General features: G+C 37.4%; 1 protein-coding gene across 17 annotated transcripts in view; it reads right to left on the reverse strand.

Moving 5' to 3' along the window:
• GTDC1 (glycosyltransferase like domain containing 1) overlaps positions 1-23,505 on the reverse strand; it is a 671,515-nt gene that overhangs the window by 173,902 nt on the left and 474,108 nt on the right. For 2 of the 17 annotated variants that reach the window (XM_074215103.1, XM_074215102.1), the window contains one exon: positions 10,168-22,611. The exons of 12 other annotated variants lie outside the window; for them this stretch is intronic. In XM_074215103.1, coding sequence (XP_074071204.1) covers positions 22,515-22,611 — 97 coding nt within the window. In that variant the 3' untranslated portion in view covers positions 10,168-22,514. Of the gene's footprint in view, positions 1-9,976; positions 10,145-10,167; positions 22,612-23,505 lie in introns of those variants that run through there. 3 more of the 17 variants (XM_074215099.1, XM_074215105.1, XM_074215097.1) reach the window with 3 other exon arrangements.

The following is a 23,505-nucleotide window of genomic DNA, read 5'->3' on the forward strand; positions in this document are numbered from 1 at the left end:
ACAGTAGCAAGATTGATAAGATCTTGGAAGGTGATAAGGTTTTCCCAAAAATAACTTTATGGGGAGACATCACCACTGATGAGGTCTTTTTTAAAAATGTGATTTCAGAACTACAAGCTATCCAAGTCTTCCTTATTCTGGAATTCTGACATATATTTAATAACTGGATATTTGGAACTGTATTAGGATATAGAGCTAGCTTACAACTACACTGAGACTTCTGGGAAACCTTGTATAAAGGAACCAACCTTAAGGGTAGTGCAGTCCAGTTGAAAGAATAAAGTTCTAACTCAGGATTAGGGATTCTCATGTCTAAGTGGATTGTATATGTTTAATTTTATCCAGTTAATTTGAGGTACCACATGTTTAGAGGTTTTTTTTTCCCTGGCCACATGGCTACAGGCCAGAGAATAATTTTCTCTCTATGGCTATTTCATTTAGTGCAACATCTGAAGTTTCATTAAGAGCAATTTTCACTGAAAGTTTTTTCTCTACTATATATTATTCTCACTAAGAACAACTAGAGCAAAAACTGGATTTAATTTGCAGAAGTATCTCAGGACTATGAAATAAATTTAGTTTTATATGTAACCTTCAGGCATTATGCTATGATCTTACAAACAATAACGGTAAGACAAATCTTAAGATTTTTACTGTCAAAGGGACAATAGTTAATAAATTGACTGACATCTCCAAGGTTTCAGGGTAAATTTCTAAATACAATGTTATTCTTTCATTTACTTGGGAAACCTTCATGATTCTTTTCAAAATTAGACATTCACTTAAGAAACAAAACAGTGCAAATATAAAAATATACAAGTTGTTTCTGAATGCATCAAGGATTTGTCCAAACTGTTTGAGAGCTAACAAAATTTTAAGTATTTTAAATAAGAAATGTTCATTTTCATAGATGCTTGCAGCCCAAGTGAATAGTAGAATGCTGCATTCTATTAAAACAAAACATAACACTCCTACTGAACTTTGTTTTTGATTTGTCTTACCCTTTTCTTCCTATCAGAATTGAGTCTTGGAAGGCAGGATGAGACTTACCCGGTTTACCAACACTAGGAATACAAGTAATAAAAATAACAAATAGGCATTTATGCCTACTATGTACCAGCAATGTGATAAAAAAAAACTTTACAAATATCTCATTTGATCCTCTCAGCAATCTTGTAAGGTAGCTGCTATAATTATCCTCACTTTACAAATGAGGAAACTGAGGCAAACTATCTAAGTGACTTGCTCAAGATCATTCAGATTTGAAGTCATATCTTCCCGATTCCAAACCCAATATTCTATTCACTGAATCACCTGAGGATCAGTTAAAAAAAACCCATAGCAGAATGACCCTGAGATTGATTATTGATTATAGAAATGAGTATGTGAAGACAGGAGTCAGAGAGGCTGAGATCGATTTGGGGATTGGAATCGCATGAATAATATGCCAAGGTTGCAGTAAAGTTGAAACATCAAATGATGGGCTCAGGAAAAGATAAAGAAAATAGGACACAGGGCAAAACCATAACACAGTTGAGGTCAGCAAAAACAATGGTGATCCTCTTGGTTATTCAGAGGGTGAGGGCCTCACTTAAAAGTTGCAGGACAAGGATACCAATGGCAGAAGAATGGTGCTGTCCCAAATACTTCTTATTTTGAAAGGGGTATAAATGGGCAGGTTCTTAAATCCCAATGAAAACCCCAACCTTCCACAGGAACCCTTTCTAAACCCTCTTAATTTTAGTGTTCTCACTTTTATTTCATATATATGTTGGCATGTTGTCTCCCCCATTAGATTGCAAACTTATCAAAAAGGTAAAAGACTGCCCCTGTCTTTAAGGAGTTTACAATCTGGCATACAGTAGGTTGTTAATAAATGTTTATTGAGTAACTGAAGTTCAAATCTACAGTATGAAGATAGGATTGAGTTGCAGGTATCTACCACAAGAGGCTAGGACCCAGAAGTTCAGACCCTGCCATAAAGGCAACTCAAGACACGAAGTCCAGCCAGAAAAGAACAGGTAACATAGAGTCAAAAGCAGAATTTACTTGGTACTTAGCCAGGCAAGAATAAAACTAGAGAACCTTCTATTTGTACTAAGGTTAACACTGCTCTCACCATCAAGTGGCACTAAATTTACAGGTGTAGTGTCAAGTGACTACAAGATTCAAGACTTGGTGAAATAAGAAGCCTTTTTTTTAAAATCTCCATCTTGTTCTCTTTCTCCCATTCCTCAGATTGCTTGTCAATCATTATTTCCTCAAAACCTTTCTCTACCTTTAACCCTCTTCCCTTTACTATTCCATCTTTACTACTTGTCAACATTGCCTTTTGAGTGGTGACACAATAGAAAATATTTATTAAATATCTACTGCATGTGAAGTACTGATACTTTGAGATGCTGACTTTTAGTTGAAATAATAGACTGTTTTCATTGTACCTAATCTAGTAAGGAGATGTCACAAACATAACTACAATATATAATGTCACATGCAGGCTAAATATATTAGTAGAGAGATGCAAAACAAAGTGCCATGTCTAAGAGGGATGATTACTGTCCATGAGGATTCAGATAGGAGATAACATTTGATTTAGGCTTCAAAACAAAGACAAGAATTTAAACAGAACAGAAGAGGAAAAGCCCACAGCTGTAGTAAGAGAAATAGAAAAGCAGGGACATAGTAAGAGCTTTCTATATGCCTACTAATTGATTGATTGACTTCAGATTAAGTCAACTGGTCCAGCAAAGACTCTGGGTATCAATATGTGTACCATGCTGTCTCAAAATAAATCTGAAAACAGATCACATTATGCCAGGAAAAGACTATAAGCTAAATGTCTAAACTAAGAAGACCCCAAATATCTATTGGGCAAACAAAGGTCTAAGTGGCAAATAAGAGGTCAGGATCAGGTGACCTTTCAGGAGGCAATGGCAAGATAATGTCTAGGAAACTGGGGTGAGGAGTCAGGAACTAGAGCCAATGGTAGAAGTATAGGTATTGATTAGAGGATATATTCACAGAGAGAATGAAAGAATCCAGTACTGGTGAAAAGCTAAATAGAGATTTAGACATGAGAGAAGTCAGAGGAACTTAATTACTAGAAATTGGAATATCAAGGTCATTTTGGAACAATATTTTTATTGTTTCAGTCCTGAGCCAATAAGTGAATTGACTGAAGCTCTTGAGGTTTAGGGTCAATATTGATACCAGAATCTGAGGTAGGCCAGGCTTATAGGTGAAAGCTAAGTGATTCCAGCTTCAAAGGACTATAGGGACAAAGAATAAAATCATGATATGTTCTCTAATGTTCCTTCTCGCTCTAAATTTTATAATTAAATGATTCTAGTTCTATCTCTACCATTTTCCATATAGCAGAATTATTTCTTTTAACTGGCCATTGTATAAAAAACAAATTATAGTTATTATATGTAATAGATATATGTTATATGTATTATATTTGATATTCTGTTTTACATTTTCATGTTGTATAAGCTGATCATGTGTTGCTTTACCTTGTAAAAAAACACATTTTTTCCCTTTGACTGTGACCCTCTCAACTGATAGTTTTCTTTGGGTTAGTGGTCCTTAATAGGAAATACATACATACATATATACATACATACATATATGTGTGTTTTAAAATAGAATCATGGATTTTGAGGTAAAAGGGACTGCCAAGGCCAGCTAGATTAACTCCTAAATTTCACAGATAAGGGAGTCAAAGCTCTGATGATGTGTCAAGACTTCCACAAGTAGTAAACATCAGAGACAGAATTCAAACACAGATTCTAGTATACCATGATGAGAAAATTGAGGTTCAAGAGGCTGGATATGCCTAATGTTACCTGGGTAACAAATGGCGAAGATAGTATATCCTCCACCTCTAGAGTGCTCTTTCTCATACCATGTCACTTTAAGCAATATAACATGAGGAAGCTATGTACATTTTACATGATCAATTCACAAGAACCAGAGAGTTCAAAGTGGGTAGATTTGAGATTTTTTTGAATATTCAAAATGATTTAAATACTTCAAAATGGTCACAACAAGAACTTTAGAAAATAGCATTTAAATAGGGATTTGCAACCTTTACTTAATGTTTTATATTCTACAACTACATTTACACATATGATCTTATTTTAATGTTTTGCTTTATACATTTTACATACCTGTCTTTTTAAAGATACATTATAAAAATGATTGCATAATTATAAGTAGGAATGATTTCACTTGGAGCAAAAACAGTTGAAACACCTGGAGGGGATAGGGAATAGAGCAGTACAGTATGGAGAGAGATTATGATAGCCAATCCCTTGGAGGGTCTGGTCTGCATCCCCACAGGGTGGGGGGGCTCAAGGGGGGAGGGATGGAGGGCTGTAGGAGAGGGGTGCCATCACAAGAAGATCCTGAGGGTGGCAGCCTGGGTTTAGGCAAAAGACTGGGGTCAAACAGCAAGCCTATGAACAGTGGACATCAGGCTTGTGTTGAGGGGCTAGAAGTCTCTGGAATGTCCTGAAAGGCAGGATACTTTCTCTCTGATTCTACCTACCCCTCAATGCACTCTAGTAATAGCTTTGTTTGGCTGTGGACAAGGACTGCTCATTATGGTGAAATAAGTAATTGACTGAAAGTCACATTCAGGCCTAGGTTCAAATAACATCACTGCTAAGAATCATCTTCACCTTCTGTGAATTGGATAACAAATTATTCCTTGAATTCAATAATCTAGAGGTAAAAATTTGATTAGATGCCTCTATGAATTTGCATTTTCTTTATTTCCATTATCTTCTCTCTCCTCCTCCCCCAATCTCCAATGCCAGTAGTTACCTTATTCCTCATCTTCATTTCTTAGAATCCTTTCTTATCTTCCTTAAAAGTTCATCCCAGGAGTCAATTGCAAGTTGAAGTCCTTTTTGATCCATTATTATTAATAACCTTCTCAATTTATCCATGTACATAATGTCCCAAAAGTCTTAGTGCAGTTTAAAGATTTTTAAACTGCACTAAGGCTTTGGGGATACCATATATTTAATTATTATCCTTGTGCCTGTTATATTTTTCTCCCCTTATCCTCAATCTCCACCCCCCCCCAAAAATTAAGGACTTTGAAAAGTATTCCATTTCTAGTGTTGTACCCTTAGCATCTAACTTTACACATAGTAGATGCTTAATAAGGGTTTGTTGAACTGAATTTCACAACCCTGGGTATATTACTTCACCTCTCTAGATCTTTGTTGCTTCTACTGTGCAAAGAGGAAAATGGATTAGTTGACCTCACAAGTCCCTTCCATTTCTAACATTGCAAGAGTAGCTCATGTTTATCTCAGGTTAGAGATTTAGAGTGGGAAGAGGCTTTAAAATTATAAAGTCCAATGACACTCAATTTATAGAGGTGGAAACTCGAAATTAAGTTGCTTGACCAGGTCAGACAGTTAATAATTATTTGAGGTAGGATCAGAACTCATGTCTTCCTGATGTAAGGCCACTACTCATTTGTCATGCTATGCCAATTTGGTTTGCACTAAGGAATGATAAATATCTTTGTATGAAGTTTTAGCCATCTCAGCTTTGAATCTGACTGAGAAAATGATGTTTTTAACAGCTATTACCCCCTACTTTGGAGGTGTTTTTAAAGTCTGTGGTTTGTTAATTTGGCGTGACTCATTCAAACTAGTTCTAGCAAGTGCCCCTCAATCTTCTCCTCTCTTTCTTTATAAACTTTAGTACTGTGGTTGTATACTTCCACAATTATTTGGGGAAAATAGGTCTGGCATTTTCTTGTTATAATTCATGCAAAATAAGCCTTAGAACAGGGTTACAACACAAAGCCCCAGGGGATTTATTTTGGGCAAGAAACAGTGGCCAGGAAAAAGACTTCTAAAATCTAATGACTGTTTTTTAGGAAACAATATAGGTCAGCTTGCTTTTGCTGAGAACAAGGTACCCTCAATGTCCTTAATTCTGTGTAACTAAATTATCTAAGTTGTTGCAATTATAAATTAAACAACCAAAGTTAAGTTTTAAGAAATAGATATGGTCAAACAGTACACAGCCAGCTTTATACCATTTTATTACTAAACTTCTATTACTAAACCACATGCTAAGAAGAAAAATATTCTGCATCCATCAGTTCAGTGGTTCAGTGGATTTTTGCCTTCATGTTAAGTGTCTGCATATCTTTTTTTTCTCTACAGAAAGATGAGATCTTGTTTCTGAATCTGCTTTTCTTCTTAATGATTAGAAATCACTATGTACCAGCAAATCCATGCATTGTTATGATAGATTTGTTCTTAATCTTCTCAAGCTACCTGGGTAAAAAAATCTGGTTTTTCTCCTCCTTGGGGAGGAGATCCCATGTGTGAGTTTCACAAACCACCTGCATAACTCCCAGCATCATTATCAATATTAGGATGAACTGCAGCTGTGATAAACTGAAAGCCCAAGAATACTAACAGGAACTCTTAATCTCTCACTTTTGTTCCACTCTTCCTACTTGGAAATTTTAAAATTTCTTATTGGTTCTCCAACTTTCTAGGAACTAAAGGGTTAATAACTAAACCAACCTGAGTTTATAACCAAAAGAAATCTGTTCATCTAAGTAAATAAGTGCACTCTCTTTGTTGTCTGGTATGCAATTAGATGCACTTGAAATAAAAGGTAACTTAAATCAAATTCTGTCTCAGGGACAAGTATACACTATTTTAAAATAGGGAGTGTAAAATGTTATTTTTCAACTCATTACCAATGGAAATTTCACAGGTAATTTCTCAGTGCTGATGTTGGCTAATTATTAGCTACTCTACCATGCCTCCCATTCTAAGTGACTATCTCCTGGCAGAGAGAAACAGTTAAGAATGTTTTGTTTTATATGTCCTTGGAATTTTTATCAGAATTGAGGAGCCAGACTGAGCCCAAGTTAGAAGAATCCTGAAGCTAGGCAAAAAGTGACACAATTAACGGACCCATTAATTGGAGCTGCTAAATGATTAATTTGAGAAAAACAGAAAGGAAAAGACTGATTTCTCTTCTAGTCACAGTTGGATGCAATGCACTAAGAGTAATCCTGTAAATTACATTTTAAATCTTCAGCATATTCTAAGCAGATAAAATAGTGGCATGATTGACCAAACTCCTTTTAAAAGTACACATATTACGATGCATCATAGTTATAAACAGATGGTATTTGGCCTCCTTCCTATTCTCAACATTTGGAATTTCTAAACTATGTGAATTAAACAATAATATTTTATAAACATACAAGGGATTTTGCTCACTGCTTTGTTAACATAGAAATTATACAATGCTGACATTTATTTAAATTTTAAAAAGTAAACAACAGTGTGCATTGAAATAAAGCAAACTAAAATCAACAGAGAGAAGTATGTTCTGTGAGCACATTACCTACCATGGCACTGGCCTTTTTAAGGGAAGACATAATGGGATGAAGTACAAATTGTAGCTTAGACAGTCTGATCCTTTGTGCTCTACAGGCTCATTTAACACCTCTCTGTAAACAACGGATATTTATACCATAATTGGCTATTTGACCATCAGTGTTCATTTACTATGTAACCTGCTATTATGGAGTTAAAAGACGTCCCCCTTCATTGGCTCCTCAGCATTCAGAGTAGTGAAAGTGTGCCCACAGTTTCAGTATGCCTACACAAACTGGATTCAGTCTGACACTTGCACTCAGGATGAGAAATATTTTCAGGATACCAATATTTTGTTGGCATTATTGCTAGGAAGACAAGAAAAAAGGATCAGCTCTTCAAACAGAATGCCATTTGCTCATCTACTTTTAAAAAAATTCCCAATTTAACCCTTTTGGGGAATTTTGTATGGGAGACAGACACATCTGCTTGGTTTGCTGTGCAAAATGGGAGACACTTGATTTTCAAACAGTATTCCCAGATTTGCAAAGATGGTCTGTGATGAATAAATAATTCATCGGATATTTTAATCAGTTTTATGATTTTTGAAAGAACTAATTATCATTGTTTACAGACATATCTTTCCAAGAATAATTCCCTCATAATCTGGTTCAGAGTTCTCAAGTTTAGGCTCAACCCAGGTCTACTCTACATTTAATTTGCTCTTAAACTTTTCTCATTTTATGCAAACACCAACACCTTCTCAAGAGTTTAAACCTATAGTTTGCAAGATTTTCCTAAGCGCTGGGGGAAAATACCAAAAGTTACAATATTCAGTGAAGAGTAGAGAATTTCCTCCTGTTCTTGCATGTGTTCACATAATTTTAAGGTACATAATATTTGGTCAGTCATGGCTGTGAACTTGTTGGCTACATTTTGTTTTTCTTTATTTAAAAATCTACCACTTGGTTGGGTAGGAGGACAAAAATGGCACGTGGGTAGCAAAATGCAAACTGCTCCAGTCCCCAGGCTTCCTGAAACTCTCTAGCCAAATGTACACCTAAAGAAAAATGGTCCTACTAGTAGAGTTTTTTGTTTTCTTTAATTCATAAGTTGTTTAAAGATATGCTAAACATGTCTTCTAAGTTATTAAAAATGTATCGAGATTGCGTAAGTGGGTAACAAATCAAGGTAATGACTGTAAATAATCTCCTATTCTCCAATACTGTCCAATCCCTTTTTCCTGACCCCGAACTCCTCATTCCACTTCTCAGGTCCCAGCTTGGCAATGTCAACAAGAAACTGAATTTATAACCCAAAACAAACGACAAAGTTAAGAAGAGAAGTATCCTTTAATTTTTTTTTAATTGCACGTCAAAATCTTTCAAAACTCTGCAGTGGTTAGATCCTCACTGTATAGCTTTCAGTGATGAGAAAGAGATGATGGAAAAAGTCAGGGTAGATTCCCTTGCTGAACCTTCAGCAGCCTGCCAACCCGCCCACATCCTCTGCCCCCCAATGTAGAGGGAATGCAGCAAGGTCAGAAGGTGTAGGGACAGAACAGCTTCATGGTATTCTCCAACAGAGAAGGGAGACGGGCAAAAATGGGGATCCAAGTGAAACAAGATTACTAATAGCGTGGAGGAAAACCAAAAGCCAACACTTTCCGCTGCGGAATAGACTGCCCATCCTTCTGCTTTACTGAGAGTGGGCTCTCACAACTGCGACCAAGCAAAAATTGCAAGGGCAAAACTGGAGCCCCACGCCTGCTGGGTGCGCGTGTGTGGTTGGTGTGTGTGCGTGTGTGGCTGGTGTGTGTGTGCGTGTGTGGCTGGTGTGTGTGTGCGTGTGTGAGCGTGTGCGTGCGCGTGTGACTGTGTGCGTGTGAGTGTGAGTGTGTGCGGTTGCCGGGTGTCTGGGGTGCGCTCGCCAGAGCTCCGCGCCGCAAGCCCCGCCGGCCGCCGCCGCAGCTGGATGGGGCGATGAGCCGACTCTTCCTAGCGCAGGGGACGCGGGAAGACCAGAGTTTTCGCCTTAAGGAGGAAAAAAAAGCCAACTGGGTCTGCTCCCCACCCCACCACCTCAGTGGGCTCACCAACACTTTCTGAGGGGGGCAACTAGTTCATCTGGGCACCAGGGCTGGCGAAGTGCGCCCCCTCCACCTCCCAAGCCCCCGGGGAGCTTGGGTCGAGGTCGTGTCCGGGCTGGGGGCTGCGGACACAGGGGAGGAATGAAAGGAAACGGGGAATCCGACCGCGGCGGCGGCTCCAGGGGCAGCCGGAGCCGGAGCCGCAGCCGGAGCCGGAGCCGGAGCCGCGGCTGCCAGACCCGCGCTCACCGCCACGCATCCCCAAGCCCCCTTCCTCTTCCCCGCCCCCAGCACGCCCTCCTTCCCTAGGCTTCCCTCGCAAGTCACCAGCCTACAGGCGCCCCGCGGACACCCTGCGGTGCCCACCCCGCACCCCCACCCCGCCCCCTCCTTCCCTCCCCCACCACTCCACTAGGAAAAAGCGGAGCCCCCCGGAAAATGCCCAGACCTGCCTCTCCCAGTATAGAACAAGTCACAAGTCTACGTGCGCTCTTGGTAATCCTTTAGTAGCTTTCCGTAACTTTGTGGTCGGTTCCCGAAAGGGGGGGTGGTGGGGGGAGGGGAGGGGGTGCAGACACTTCCCAAACTTGGCCTCTGAGAGGTCACATAGAAAAGGATTCCATCTCTCTCTCTTTCTGCCATCGCGCGAGTTTCTCATCCCCACGAAACTCGCTCATTACTAAAAAAAAAGAAAAGAAAAAAAAGAAAAAGCTTTTTAATGCTTAGCATTTAGAGGAGGTAAAGATACTCGAAAGAAAGTGGGGGCCAGCCCTCGGCTCCTCCTTTCCTCCCCCACTCCCCATCAGCGCTTCCCTCCTGGGTGGTATGGCCAAGCGATTATCGCAGGACTTGTCATCCCAAGTGCCCTGATCCTCGGAAGTAGCTGTCAAAGGACACTAGGGATGTGGGAGAACACACTGGGGACTTGGGAGAGGGAAGAAGGGTGCGGGAGGGAGAGGGGGAGAAAGAGAAGTAGGGAAGCGAGGGGGGAAAAGGAGGTAGAGAGCCACAGACCCGGAATCCTTAATTACAGATTAAAGGCAAAGAAAACCCTACACCACATTTTCCATGTGTCAGCTGACGGACGCTACAAAAGGAAACAGAATGCTGGAAAAAAATAGTCCCCTCTCTTCTATTCTCTCTCAGTGTCTTTTTATAATGTGTGCAAATGTAAAATGCATTAGATAGTGACTGTGGGTAGGTGGTGCCCCGGGCCAAATTGCAGCTGCACGCTCCATCGTGTAGGAGGACAGTTTGCTGATGTACCCAGGGGTCTAGGGAACCTCTCTCTCTCTCTCTCTCTCTCTCTCTCTCTCTCTCTCTCTCTCAATAAATAAGCAAAAAGGCTATTAGTACTCTGCTCAAGCACATTTTGTTAAAAATTTTTTTACTCATAAAACATTTGAAGTTTAAAATTAAGTACCTAAACTGTAGCAATTCATTACATTCGCTAAATTCCTCCAATACCACCACCCCCCATCTGATTTTGAGTTTTGTATTGTAGCTTCCATTTTCCTGGCCTAGTGTCAGAGCATTAGGGATCTAGTGTTAAAAGCCAAGTGGATGAGAAAGCCAGAGAACATAGCTGCAAGCGACCCCAAGCTAGCACACGTTACTGTCGATGTGGAAGCTGATGCTTCTGTAGCTGCTGCTGCTAAGGAAAGAATGGAGTGCTTCACAGTTCACATTCCTGTTATGATTCCTTCTCTTTTTATTAATATAAAACGATCTCCATCTTTTCTTTTCCCGGGGCCTGAGAAACATGGTTCCATTCCATATTGGTATGTATTCTGAGTTTCTTTCATAGTAGAGGTGGGGGGGGGAAATACAGTAACTGACCTATACCCTTTGTTTTCAGTCATCATATTTGGCTGGAAGTTTTAGAGAAATCACTTTCCTTTCTGTCATTCTCTCTGAAGGAATGCTACCCTAGCAAGCCTTGTATTTTTTAGTTATTTTTCTTATCCTTTCATACAAATTTAGAAAGATTTAGTAATTTTGACAGCAATTTGTTAAGTTGCTGATTTAATTCAATAAGCATTTATTAACTTCCCTCAGTGTGCTTGTCATTATGTAGGCTTTGGCAAAACAAAAAAAAAAATAATCCATGCCTTCAAGAAGCTTATATTCCACCACAAAATTATATTCTAAGATACCTTGCTCCATTTAGTTTTAGATTTGGAAAAGACCTTAGCAGCTATAGAATTATGGAATCACAGTTTTAGAGGCTGAAAATCTATCCCCTCTCATTATTAAAAAAAAAGCTTAGTGAGATTAAGTGACTTTGCCTAGAACTATAAATGCTATTATTAAATATCAGATGAGATTTGAATTCAGTTTTTCTTACCTCCAAGTCCAGCATTGTATGCAGAGCAACACAGATCCCTTGACCTTTGAGTCCACTCAGTATTATTCTACATTATCTCATTTTTAAGATGTAGAGAATTTTACAGATGGGAAAACTGAGGCTCCAAGAGATATATCAGTTTGCCACATTAAGTGACAAGAAGTAAAATGACATGAGATTCAAATCCATCTCCTTTAGATTCCAAAGCCATCCTTCTTCTTAAGTCTTAAGAGGCATTATAACTATTGGACTGGGTGTCTGGACTTAATCAACTTCATAAGTGATCTCTTTGTTTGTAAATTACATTTTCCCTCCTTTACCTGAAAAACTACACACACACACACACACACACACACACACACACACACACACACACACACACACACACACACACACACGGAAGCAATTGGGGTTAAGTGACTTTCCCAGGGATGCAGTGTTTGGAACTGCACCTGAATTCAGGTCCTCTTGCCTTTCAGGGCTGTATTCTAATCACTGTACCACCTAGCTACCCTTAAAAGTAACCTTTTAAAATATTTTCAAGTTGTTTTATTGTATATTCTTTCTATAAACTGATTTCCCCAATTCAAGACAGTTTTTATTCAAATTTAATAGCTACATATCAGTGATAGATAATCAGACACCTCATCTATATTTTCGATTTGAACATTATCTAAAAATATTGGTCTAGAAAATACCTTAACCCATTTATTTGTGACATCTTTACCTACCAGATTAAAACATCATTTGGTTCTGGGATTTTTAAGAATGTTATTGAGTTTCCCTGTTTTTGAGGGGGAAAAGGCTTCTCTGCTTACCTATCAAAACTCAAGGGACTTTTAAAATCCTTTATTTCTGATATTTATCTTCAGCAGATTTGCTGGCTCTTTTAAGCATCAAGTCCTTCTGTGGTTTAGCCACACCCTTTTTTTCTTTTTTGGCTTTATCTTTCGGTAGGATAAACAAGGGCAAATTGGGAGCTTTTTCCTGATAGCTTTACTGTGTTTGAGCAGATCATCCTGTTGCAGGGGTTGTAGCCAATTGTTACTGCATGTTTTTACCACCCACCAAAGGACAAGGCAGGATTAAGTTTTTATTAATAAATGATGTTCATGTCGGTGGTTTTAAATACCCAGATCATTATTTGTTAGAGGACTAAAGAAAAGCAGGGGCAATAACCCCTAAGTCCAAAACACGTCTTGGCCTACTTAGAAAATTGAACCTTTTGGTTTGTCTGTGAGCTAAACTGCTGTCTCCAACTAATATCTTTATACTATTCTTTACCTGTCCACAGCAGCAAACTATGTTTATTCAATTGAAAAGACCTTCATGTGTGTCTACTTTATATTTTTCAGAGACTATTAAATGATCACTACTTGTTTCTCCTTTTCTCCCCCATTAAGAATTTCACAATAAAACCAATGCATCAAATAAATCAAAATCTGCAACTTCAAAACACCCAAAGAGAAAATTAATCTACTTACTAATATCCAGACCTTCCTGTCTTGCTTTCAGTCTTTCTTAATGTAACATTTAGTAATTACAGCTGTCTCTTTATATTTTTTTCTCTCCCTCTTACTCAGAATCATATTGACCTGGTTTAACCTTCATTTTTTACCTACCACCCACTAACTGTCCAATTGGCTTTTTTTACCATGCTAGTCTCTCTTCTTTCTGTTGCCTAGATTGGCAGCAATAAACTAGACTTCCAAAGGTAGTATCTCCATTCCACCTATGAAGACACTGAGGCCAGCTTGCTTATGGCCACAGTTTGGCATGAGATGTAATACTTTCAGTTTAAATTCTCATCTTCCCTCTCTTCCTACCATTGTACTTATTAATGCCTTATATATAACTTTAATTTATCTTTCAGTTGTTTAGTTACTGCTTTACAATTTCCTGATTGATCTTTATGTTATGCTAGCTTGCCAGTACTGATTCCTAACGTTGGAGCAGAGGCATTTATTTGGCATACCCTTTGCCTTTGGAATGCCTCTCCTGGCAAGGATGAGCACTCTGGTTTGACTGGGATTCTTAAGTTAAAATTCAAAGCTAATTTGTTCAGTTAGTCTTCTACTCATAAGCAGTTCTATTTCTCACTGTTAAGTGTTCTAAGATGCTGCTTAGATGAAGGGTGTGTTGTAAGATGCAATATAGTTATATTGTACTTGATTATCAGTTTTCAAAAACAGCTGCGTGCTTTGCTATCTGTGTAAGGAAATATCAGAAGATAATATAGCATTGGTATTTATTGCTCTATAATTAAGGATGTGTCAGTGTTTTCATTAAAAAAAAGACACCCTATTTTCAGAAATTCATATCTCAGGCATAAATTTCACTATGAATTACAGACTAACACTGCTTTTGAATCATTTTCTTTCTAAATTATCCCTCCCTCCTTTTCCCTTCATTGGAAAAAAAATCAGTTCCATGTGGAACTGGGATTCCATGGACATCTTGCAATTTCTAAGTAATCTGTGGCTCTTGTTTTGGGGTGAGAGGATAAGGCTGAGTGATGAGTCGCCAAAATAGTCAAGGTCTGATCTCCACTTCCAGGATTCCTGTGAGAGCTGTCTTAGTCTTCTGATGCTGAGACTTTAAATAGAGAGAACAGGACCACCATCTGAGGCCTGGGGTTTAAGGAAGTATGACTCAGCCTGAGAGCCCTATTATCTGGGTTTCCTCCAAAGAATGTCTCTTTTTTGTCCATTCTTTTATTAATGCTGGGTTTTTTTTTCCTATAGGTAGAATGAACCTTGCCTTGGTAGCCAATTCCCTAAGCCTGTCAGGCAATCTGCTTCCCCTTGGCCCCTGATTTTGGCTGCTTAGCTCTTTTTTTCCTCTGATGACCCTTTTCGAGAGCTGTGACTGTGGGATGAAAGTAGTAACTTTTAGCCTTCTGTATTTGCCTCACACTGTCTGTAACTGATTTTTGATTACAAAATAAAAAAAAAATAGCACCCTCTCCTTGTCTTCCAAGGAGGTATTCTCATGTAGTGAAAATTGATGGACTTGGAATTCTGAGCAACTTCAGCTTCATTCCTACATCTCATACCAGCAGTGAGACCTTAGGCAAACTAGCCTCAGTTCCTTCATAGGTAGAATGGAGATAATACCTTCAATACCTCACAGTATTTTATGAGGATCAAATGTAAATATATATCTCAACTGCTTTATAAACTTGTCATTGCTATAGAAATGGCAAATTATTACTCTCTATTCTGATTATCATTGAGAATGACCATTGGAAGAATGATGTTCTGACATACAGCAAGACTTTCAGAAATTTGAAATAGTCACTTGCCTGTGCATGTCCCTTGTCACAGGACAAAATTCATTCAGGTAGCAAGTAACTGGAATGAAAACTGAGGACACTAGCCACAGCCAGCCTTTCTGTTTTATGTTGTCACAAAATAGAAAATTATATTCCTTCAAGTTTCTCCTTTTGGTCTTTTAAAATAAAAATATTCTAGGGGCAGCTAGGTAGTGCAGAGGATAGAGCACCGGCCCTGAAGTCAGGACAACCTGAGTTCAAATCTGACCTCAGACACTTACTAATTGCCTAGCTGTGTGACCTTGGGCAAGTCACTTAATCCCATTGCCTTTCAAAACAAAACAAAAATTAAAATATTCTGGGATGAGTGAATAGGTTTAGATATCTCATAAAATGTAATGTATTAGTGACTTCTTCAATCACATTTCTTCTGATAATAGGCCTAGGTAGTAATAATATTTGGTGATTTAGGGGTGAGGTGAGGGTAGGGTGGCAAATATTGAAAAGATGGGAAGAAAAAGGAACTGAAAGACTTTGTACACTTTGTGGTTTTGGGAAAGAACAGCCTTGTCTTAAGCTTTAAACATCCAAAGATTATTTGCTGCAATCTCATGCTAACTCCTCATTCTTCTCTGTCAAAACTGGCATGCAATGCGATTTTAGAGACCATTTAGTAGGAATTAGTTAGCACATGGCGTTGTGCTAGGCAATGTGAGTAGATCATACTGTGAGTGTCACCTAACAGTGGAGATAAGTGCTTTACATATTGCAATGGGAGTAGAGGAGGAGGGGACCACATATTTGTGGCAAGGTAGCAGAAACGTGAATATCAAGACTTTTCAATGGAGAAGAACTTAAAATGATCCACATGAATTCAACAGGTAGTGTTTGTGGCTTAGGGAGGTTTAGTAGTGGCAAGTAAGTCAATTTCGACTGAAAATAAGTCAAGGGGGGGAGGCTTAGGATGTTCTAGAGATACAATAAAAAGTTTATGAAAAAAACATAGCATTAAATGTTATTCTTCCTAGGGTAAGGCTTGACTGTCGATGATGGAAAAAAAAACCTCTTAATTTGCATTAATCTCTAATTGAAATTTAGCATTTCTTTCAATTATGAATGTGAGGAACAAAACATTCTGAAAGGGTCCACTAGATTGCCATAGGATCCATATATCCACACACATATTCCATTAAGACATCCTGGGGCAGCTGGGTGACACAGTGGATAGAGCACTAGCCCTGGAGTCAAGAGGACTAGAGTTCAAATTTGACCTCAGATACTTAATAATTGCCTAGCTGTATGACCTTGGACAAATCACTTAACCCCATTGACTTAAAATAAATAAAAATTAAAAATAAAAAGAACTCCTGCTCCAGAATATTTTTGTGCATTAGAAGGTACAGTTTTTCCTTGGGCATTTCTGAAGTAAATATCAGTTTTCTCATCTGTAAAATGGAGATAATACCAACTTTTTAATTGTTTAGGATTTTTCTTACAACAATGTTAATTGAAACAATGACATTAATCAAGTACATTTTCTTTATATGAAATTCATATAGATTTTTGTGTGTGCTAGCAGAGGGACTAGGGGCAATTAAAAGAAACTTTTCTTTATTTCATAGGTTGCCAGTGACCAAAAAATATTTTATCATTATGTAATTTTCTACTAATCATGAGCTATGTTCTTAGAAAATAGATTTGCTCTATTACTGGGGCTATATAAGAAGTCTTCCCACATAGCAGAACTTGCCTTTACACTCTTCTGGTAAAGCCTTTAAGAACACAGATTCACATCAATGTTGTGATGATGCATTGTAGCAAAGGACATCAAAGAATTTTGTTACATGAAGAGAAGAACTAGTCACATGGCAAGAACAGAGGTTGACAGGGAGACAAACATATAGGTAGCACCACTGTGATTTTGGGAAAAAAGCAAAGACCACCTCTAGCATTTTGGATTGACACCATAAATAGGATAGGCATGTCCTTTGACTGGGTGGCAATATGCACAAACTTTTGAATCACTGAGACCACAGATCTATTTGAGTACTTTTTAGAGGGCAGAAGAGGCAAGGGAATTCTATCGCTTGGTTACTCATTTGCTCTCTTCCTCAAAATAAGTTTCACTTCTATGAATAACATTCTTTTGTTTTCTGGATACCAAGATATTTATTGCAACAATTTGAAGGTGCTACAGATTCTTAGTTAATCAAATTTGTAATGTTGGTGGTCATCCAATCTGTTGTCAAGTGCTGTTATTTCTGCCTTCACAATGTGCCTTGTACAAATTCCCTTATCTTCCTTCAAGCTGCCACTATTCTTTTGAAGGCCCTGATCACCTTAGACTGATGGGCTCACCTCGCCTCATTCTAGTTTATAACTCAGCTGCCAAAGTTATCTTTCTAAAGTGCAGGTCTAATCATGTCACCATCATACTCAGTAAATTCCTATTACTTGCAGGATTAAATATAAACTTTTTTTTTCTTTTAAAGCCCTCACAACAAGGATCCTTTTCTGTTGCCACTCTGTTCTATTTTATTCCCCTTCACAAAGTTTATGATCAATACTAGCTCTGTTGTTCCTCATACACATCCTATCTTCATCTCTGACTGTCCTCCTTCACTATAATGCTCTTTCTCCTCCCAACTCCTGTCTTCAGAATGACTTGCCTATTTGCCCCCAACTCTTAATGCTACCTTTTATATTATTCCTATTTACAATGTATATATTTTTGCCTCTCTTTGTAACCTCAGTGTTTACCATAATGCATGTCACTTAACAAATTCTTGTTACCTGACATCAAAGAACTGGAAACAAAGTGGGCGATTTTCATTAACAGGGGAATAGTTAAACAAATTATAGTACATGAATATTACTATGTTGTAAAAAATGAATACAATGAATACAGGAGAGAACAAAAAGACGTGTGAATTGATACAAAAAGAAATATGTAGTGTTAAGAAAACAACACACACACACACACAAACACAAACACACACCAAATATAAGAACATAAATGAAACAATAAAAAAGAATGCGAGCAAGTTAATAAGGAGCAAATGCCCTCAAATAAGGTATAGGAAAAATACTTCTACATTTTTGCAAAGGTGTGGGGGGGAGGGGACAGAGAGAAATGGGGGAGGCATTTATGGGTATGGATCATTATATACATTATTAATTTAAATATGCTGGTAGTTTTTGCTGATTTATTTAACTCTATACCATGATGAGTTATTGAAATAAGATTTTTTTGTGAAGTAGTACTTTAATTTTTATTTTTTAAAAAGCCTAAATCCATAGGATTTTAGTATTCAGAATTATGAGCACACACAGAGATTCTAATAATAAACAATTCATAGCTGTCCATTGCTTTGAAAAAGCAATGAGAGTATCTTGACAATAATCAATGGCATAGGATTTTAAAAAATATATTGACATTAAAAGATGTTCTGGCTACCATATTGAAAATATATCATATCACTCATGAGTGATATCTTGAGATTTAAATGAAAATATCTTTTTGTAGCTCATAAATATTTCTGGGTAACAGATGCTTTTTCAAAAACAGATTTTACTTTTTAAAATACAAAATATAAATAACACTTTCAACAAAATGAAATCTGCTTCCAGATGCAATTCAAGGTGTTATAATTTATCTCTGTAAAACTATGGTTAAAATTCTGAGTGCCTTATGGATTTAACCTTTATTATATGCCAGGTTGGTTGCTGGAACACTCCTATTGTATTTTACAAGATCTGAAGGACATGAGGCCAGACTTTGGATTTATTTTTTTTAGGATGTTATTTTTTCCTATTAGAGTTGGATTAGAATATAGAATATATAGGATCAGGTATTACAAGTTATCTTTTGACTAGTATTTGCCTGACCAATATGAAATAAATTGATAATTAAGAAACTAGCATGATTTTGAGTACTCTAGCACTATGTAGCCAGAAATATTAGAAGCAAAGGGCAAGTTTCGAAGGCATTATTGTTTATTGCATGATTTCACTACTGCTTTCTTTCACTCTCTTTCTCTATTCCCTTCCTTTTCATTCCCCTCTCCCCTTCATTTCTTCTCTTCTTTCTCCAATCTTTCTTAGTGGACACTCATAGCCCTGAGCCCACTGCTGACTGACACAGAAGTTCGACTAGGTCTTCTGTCTCCAACCTAGGCTTTTCTGTCCCTACTTTAGGAGCCTTGTTCTCCCCCACCCCCATCCTGTGTAGTTCAGAACTCACAAAGTCAAAGACCAGTCTCAGGCTCCCCCAATAGTAGGGAATATAGGGATGTGCCACAATACCTGGCATTATTGCTTGTTTTTCAGATGCAAAAATACTGAAATCTTAAAAACACACCAAAACATTTTACTGTTCACTTTTAAAAGAATGAACCCCTTAAAATAAAGCTGAGAAGTCCTGGAATTTCACAATTTCAAAATTGGATAGACCCTCAGAAGTCAGCTGATCCAAACCGTATCTGAGAAAAAATTACTTTGACAAAACACCATAACACGGTCCAGGCAGCCTGGGCTTAAAGACTTTCAAGCAATGAATTGTCAGAGATGAGCATCTGACAAAGATCTTATAGAGAAGATTCTTGCTACACAAAGAAAGGGTATGGAACTAGATCTTTGAAGTCCTTCCAATTCTAAGATTATCTGACTTCAGGACCTCTGTTTTCAAAGAACACGTGCAACACAAGGAATAACAAGGGTATGTTGCTGTTCTGAGTAAAAAAGAAAGAAGATTTTAAAAGTTCTGTGCTCAAGTGCCAATCAATTGTCTGACATTTGTTGACTTCTGTAATATATAGTGTAACTCCATTTAACATATAAGATTAAATAGGTCTGGCTTTATAATATATCATTTTATAAACATTATATATATGTGTATATATACATATGTGTATTAACACAGGTATGTAAAATATATATCCATCCATACATAAATAAACATAATAAAATCTCATACCTCCAAAGTTTTGACATTGATAGCCTCAATGCACACATACATTATAGAATATTCAGACTCGAATGTACAATATTCTACTGCTTATGTATATCAATATATAGATTTGAGAGCATGAGTTTAAGGAGAAATGACAGTTTGAAGTGACAGTTTTAGCTCTTAATGTAGGTTTTTGTCCCAAGGGAACTCCGACTACAGTTAAATTCAAAGACTTTATGGCTACAAATATACAGGTTACTCAAAAAAATACATACTTTGATAGTAGGAAAACCTTTAAATATTTATGTGAACCATTTGAATTATTTTCCCCCCAACAACTAGAGAAAACCATCTATGAAAAACTGTCTTTTACACAGTATAATCTGTGTCCGCTCACTTCTTGCTAGGATAATGCAATAGATCAAGCACAGCTTCTTATTTGTGAGATTAGAGTTTAAATTAAAATTGTTGGGGAAGAAGCAGCCGACATCAAAAGACACTGGACTTTATTGATGCAGATCAACTCAAATTCAAAGGAGAAAACCATTTGATAATAAGCACTAGTTTAAAAAAAAAGCACTATGTAAAAACCTCCAGGTAATGTTAGCATTTTGGAAGAATTTTAAAGATCTTCTAATCCAATCCCTTTATTTTATAGAGGAGGAAACTGAGGCTCAGTTAAGTGAAATGGCTTGCTCAGATTTCAAAACTAGTGATGGAAGAACCCAGCTCATCTGAATCCCACACTTCAGAACTGTGGGTCAGACTGTCTACAACTGGAGGGAGGAACATAAAAAAAAATGAAGAGAATGCACAGTTCTTGCTTTAAAATGATGCTTACTTCAGGATTTCTATTTCCTTGTATTCTACAACTTTGAACTCCCTGACCCACTGAACTCTCTGGAACCCTTTCCTGTTTTTAATATAAAAGTCTTTTCCTATTCCCTGAAACCTTGCCTAAATTACCAGACTTGAATGACATTTGATAGTTACCTTATTATTCTATTCTCTGGGACCTAAAGGGTCTACTGCCTGTCATAACCTCAACCAAATACCTGCTTTCTAAAACTGAAAGAATCACCAGTCACCTTGTTCTGGCCTATCTTGGTAAGTAAATCTCCTTTCCGGGCTCCCTAGACCTCAGTATGATAAAGGAGAAGATTATCTCTTCCAAAAGCCAGAAAAGCTGCAACTCACCTGTCAATAAACAGAAGATGGTTAATCAACAGACTTTACCTTAATGACTACAAATGTTTACCTCCTGCTTCTTTCCAGAATGCAAAGAAAATCTTGGGATTGTCATAATATTTTATAAACATTTGCAAGACAGACTCTTGTTCATCAGATAAAGAAACAATTGTATTCATTGACTTTGACACAAAGAAGCATGCAGTGATAAACATACAGATAGATGTACAACCTTATACATGAATGAGATATGCTAATTAAAAATTGCAGTGGGTACTTTATTAAAAATTTATTCTACAATCTGAATCTTCAAAACATCTTTACATCAACAAATATAGCAGATTGACTGTTGGAATCATGAGCGATTTATCTTGGAAAGATTGTATCTTTATCAGCATATATAGATTTTTTATGAACATTTACATTAAAATTATGAGTTTTATTAGAAAATAGTTAACTGTTATCTGTTCTTGGTCCATGAAAAAAATAAAAGTGGTTCAGCTTTCGTTTTATTGGATAGATGGCACCACATAGCATATTTCCCATGCTAGTTTGAATTACAGCTGTTTATCTTGCAGCTTTCTTTAAGATTAATTAAATGCAAATGTAACTCTGTGAATCATGGGAATACCTGCCAGACCCCTTATTAATACCTTCACTTAAAAACCCCTGTGCCAGAGAGTCATTAATTTGCTAAAAGAAAAGTGCTAAAGCAGCCCTTTGCCCACAAACAAGTCATAGATGGCTGCCCAATTAGTCCAGTAGCACTCTGATTCTTCTTTCAGGCCCTGTGGCCCTTTGAGGACACAATAAGGCTCCAATGATAACCTGGCAACCTAGGTAGAAACCCAGCCAAGTGCAAGCTTTTGAAGCTGCAGTTTGGCTGCCATCATGTCGGCAAAAAGAAAGAATTCAGGCACCATGTCATCCAGTACAAAGGATAAAAACAGATTCAACCGGAAATTCAATGTGGCACCACATATGGGATACATGAGTGCGGTTATACAACAGGCCACATATTTTTTTTTGAACAGTCTCCTGCATGTGATGCCGAGGACATGTGTAACCATCATAACGTCTCTAGGAATCTGTATTTAATTTGAGTTGGGGTGGTGGCAGGGATTGGAGATCTGAAGCCGCCACAGGTTTGTGGCAGATGGCTCTGTGTCAGCTATGACAAGCAGCCAGGCTCGGCTTCCTCTGCAGATTTTCTTTTCTCTCTGATCAGGTAAATATGGGCACACTCTGGAAAGTTCTACAGATTCTGCCTTAGGCTGCAAGTTTGTGACTTAGCCCCATCTGTCACAAATCTTCTCTAGGTTCTGTTGTAAGCAGAGACCTGAATTTACCACGGAGTGCTGCCCAAGAAAATCGAGCCATTTCGCCCTAAAAAAAAAAAAAAAAAAAAAAAAAAAAAAAAAAAAGAAAGAAAAGAAAAAAGAAAAAAGGAAAATGAAAGATCATTAACTACTACTGAAAGACAAAAAGACTGTTGAAAAATTATGCTGCAAATTTTAGGTTTGATTTCCATGAACTACATTTTTAAAAATCTCCAAAATTAACAATGCCTGACTTCCAATTAGCTCAGAAAATCCCAGTCTCTGGTTCAAAGTCTAACTATATTCACAACCTTAGGTAAGAGCTACTCTTGCGAATGGGTAAATTTTGCTGCATATTTATTTCCTGGTCTATGTTAGGGATGACAGATATTAGGTTATCATCCAACTTTTAATTTTTATAAGCACAGCATATGTGCTATTTCTTTATATTAAAGGAAAAAACCCAACCAATCTAATGTGGCTTTTACTTTGAACTGGGTGCAGGCACAAGTTAAATGGCAAAGCATTCACAAATTATTTAATGCTTATAAATTTTATAAAAGAAATATATTGTTTCGTGATAACTATTCCTTTGAAAAGATTCCATGCTGATAGGTTGCTTTTATTTTTTTTCCCCTGACAGATGAAGTAGATGGGGTGAAGAATCTTACTCCCCAAACTAGATGACATATGAATGGTGGAGGAAGAACGAAGGTCAAGCATATGTGTAAGGCAAAGTTTAGTCTCCTTACCCTCCAAAAGTACATTTACTGCATTAAAGTTTTTACTCTTGTTTTACTTTGAAAAAAAGAAATTAAGACTTTGTTTTAAATTGTGCTTGTACAGTTGTGAGTTTTTAGTAGGTCTTAAAGTGTTACAGGCTTTTAATTTTCCCTTTTTATTAAAAGTAGTGAATTTGGAGGACTCCTGAGAATAACAGGACACACACCATTCACCTCTA

This window comes from Macrotis lagotis, chromosome 1, assembly GCF_037893015.1.
Source record: "Macrotis lagotis isolate mMagLag1 chromosome 1, bilby.v1.9.chrom.fasta, whole genome shotgun sequence".
Classification (NCBI taxonomy): domain Eukaryota; kingdom Metazoa; phylum Chordata; class Mammalia; order Peramelemorphia; family Peramelidae; genus Macrotis; species Macrotis lagotis.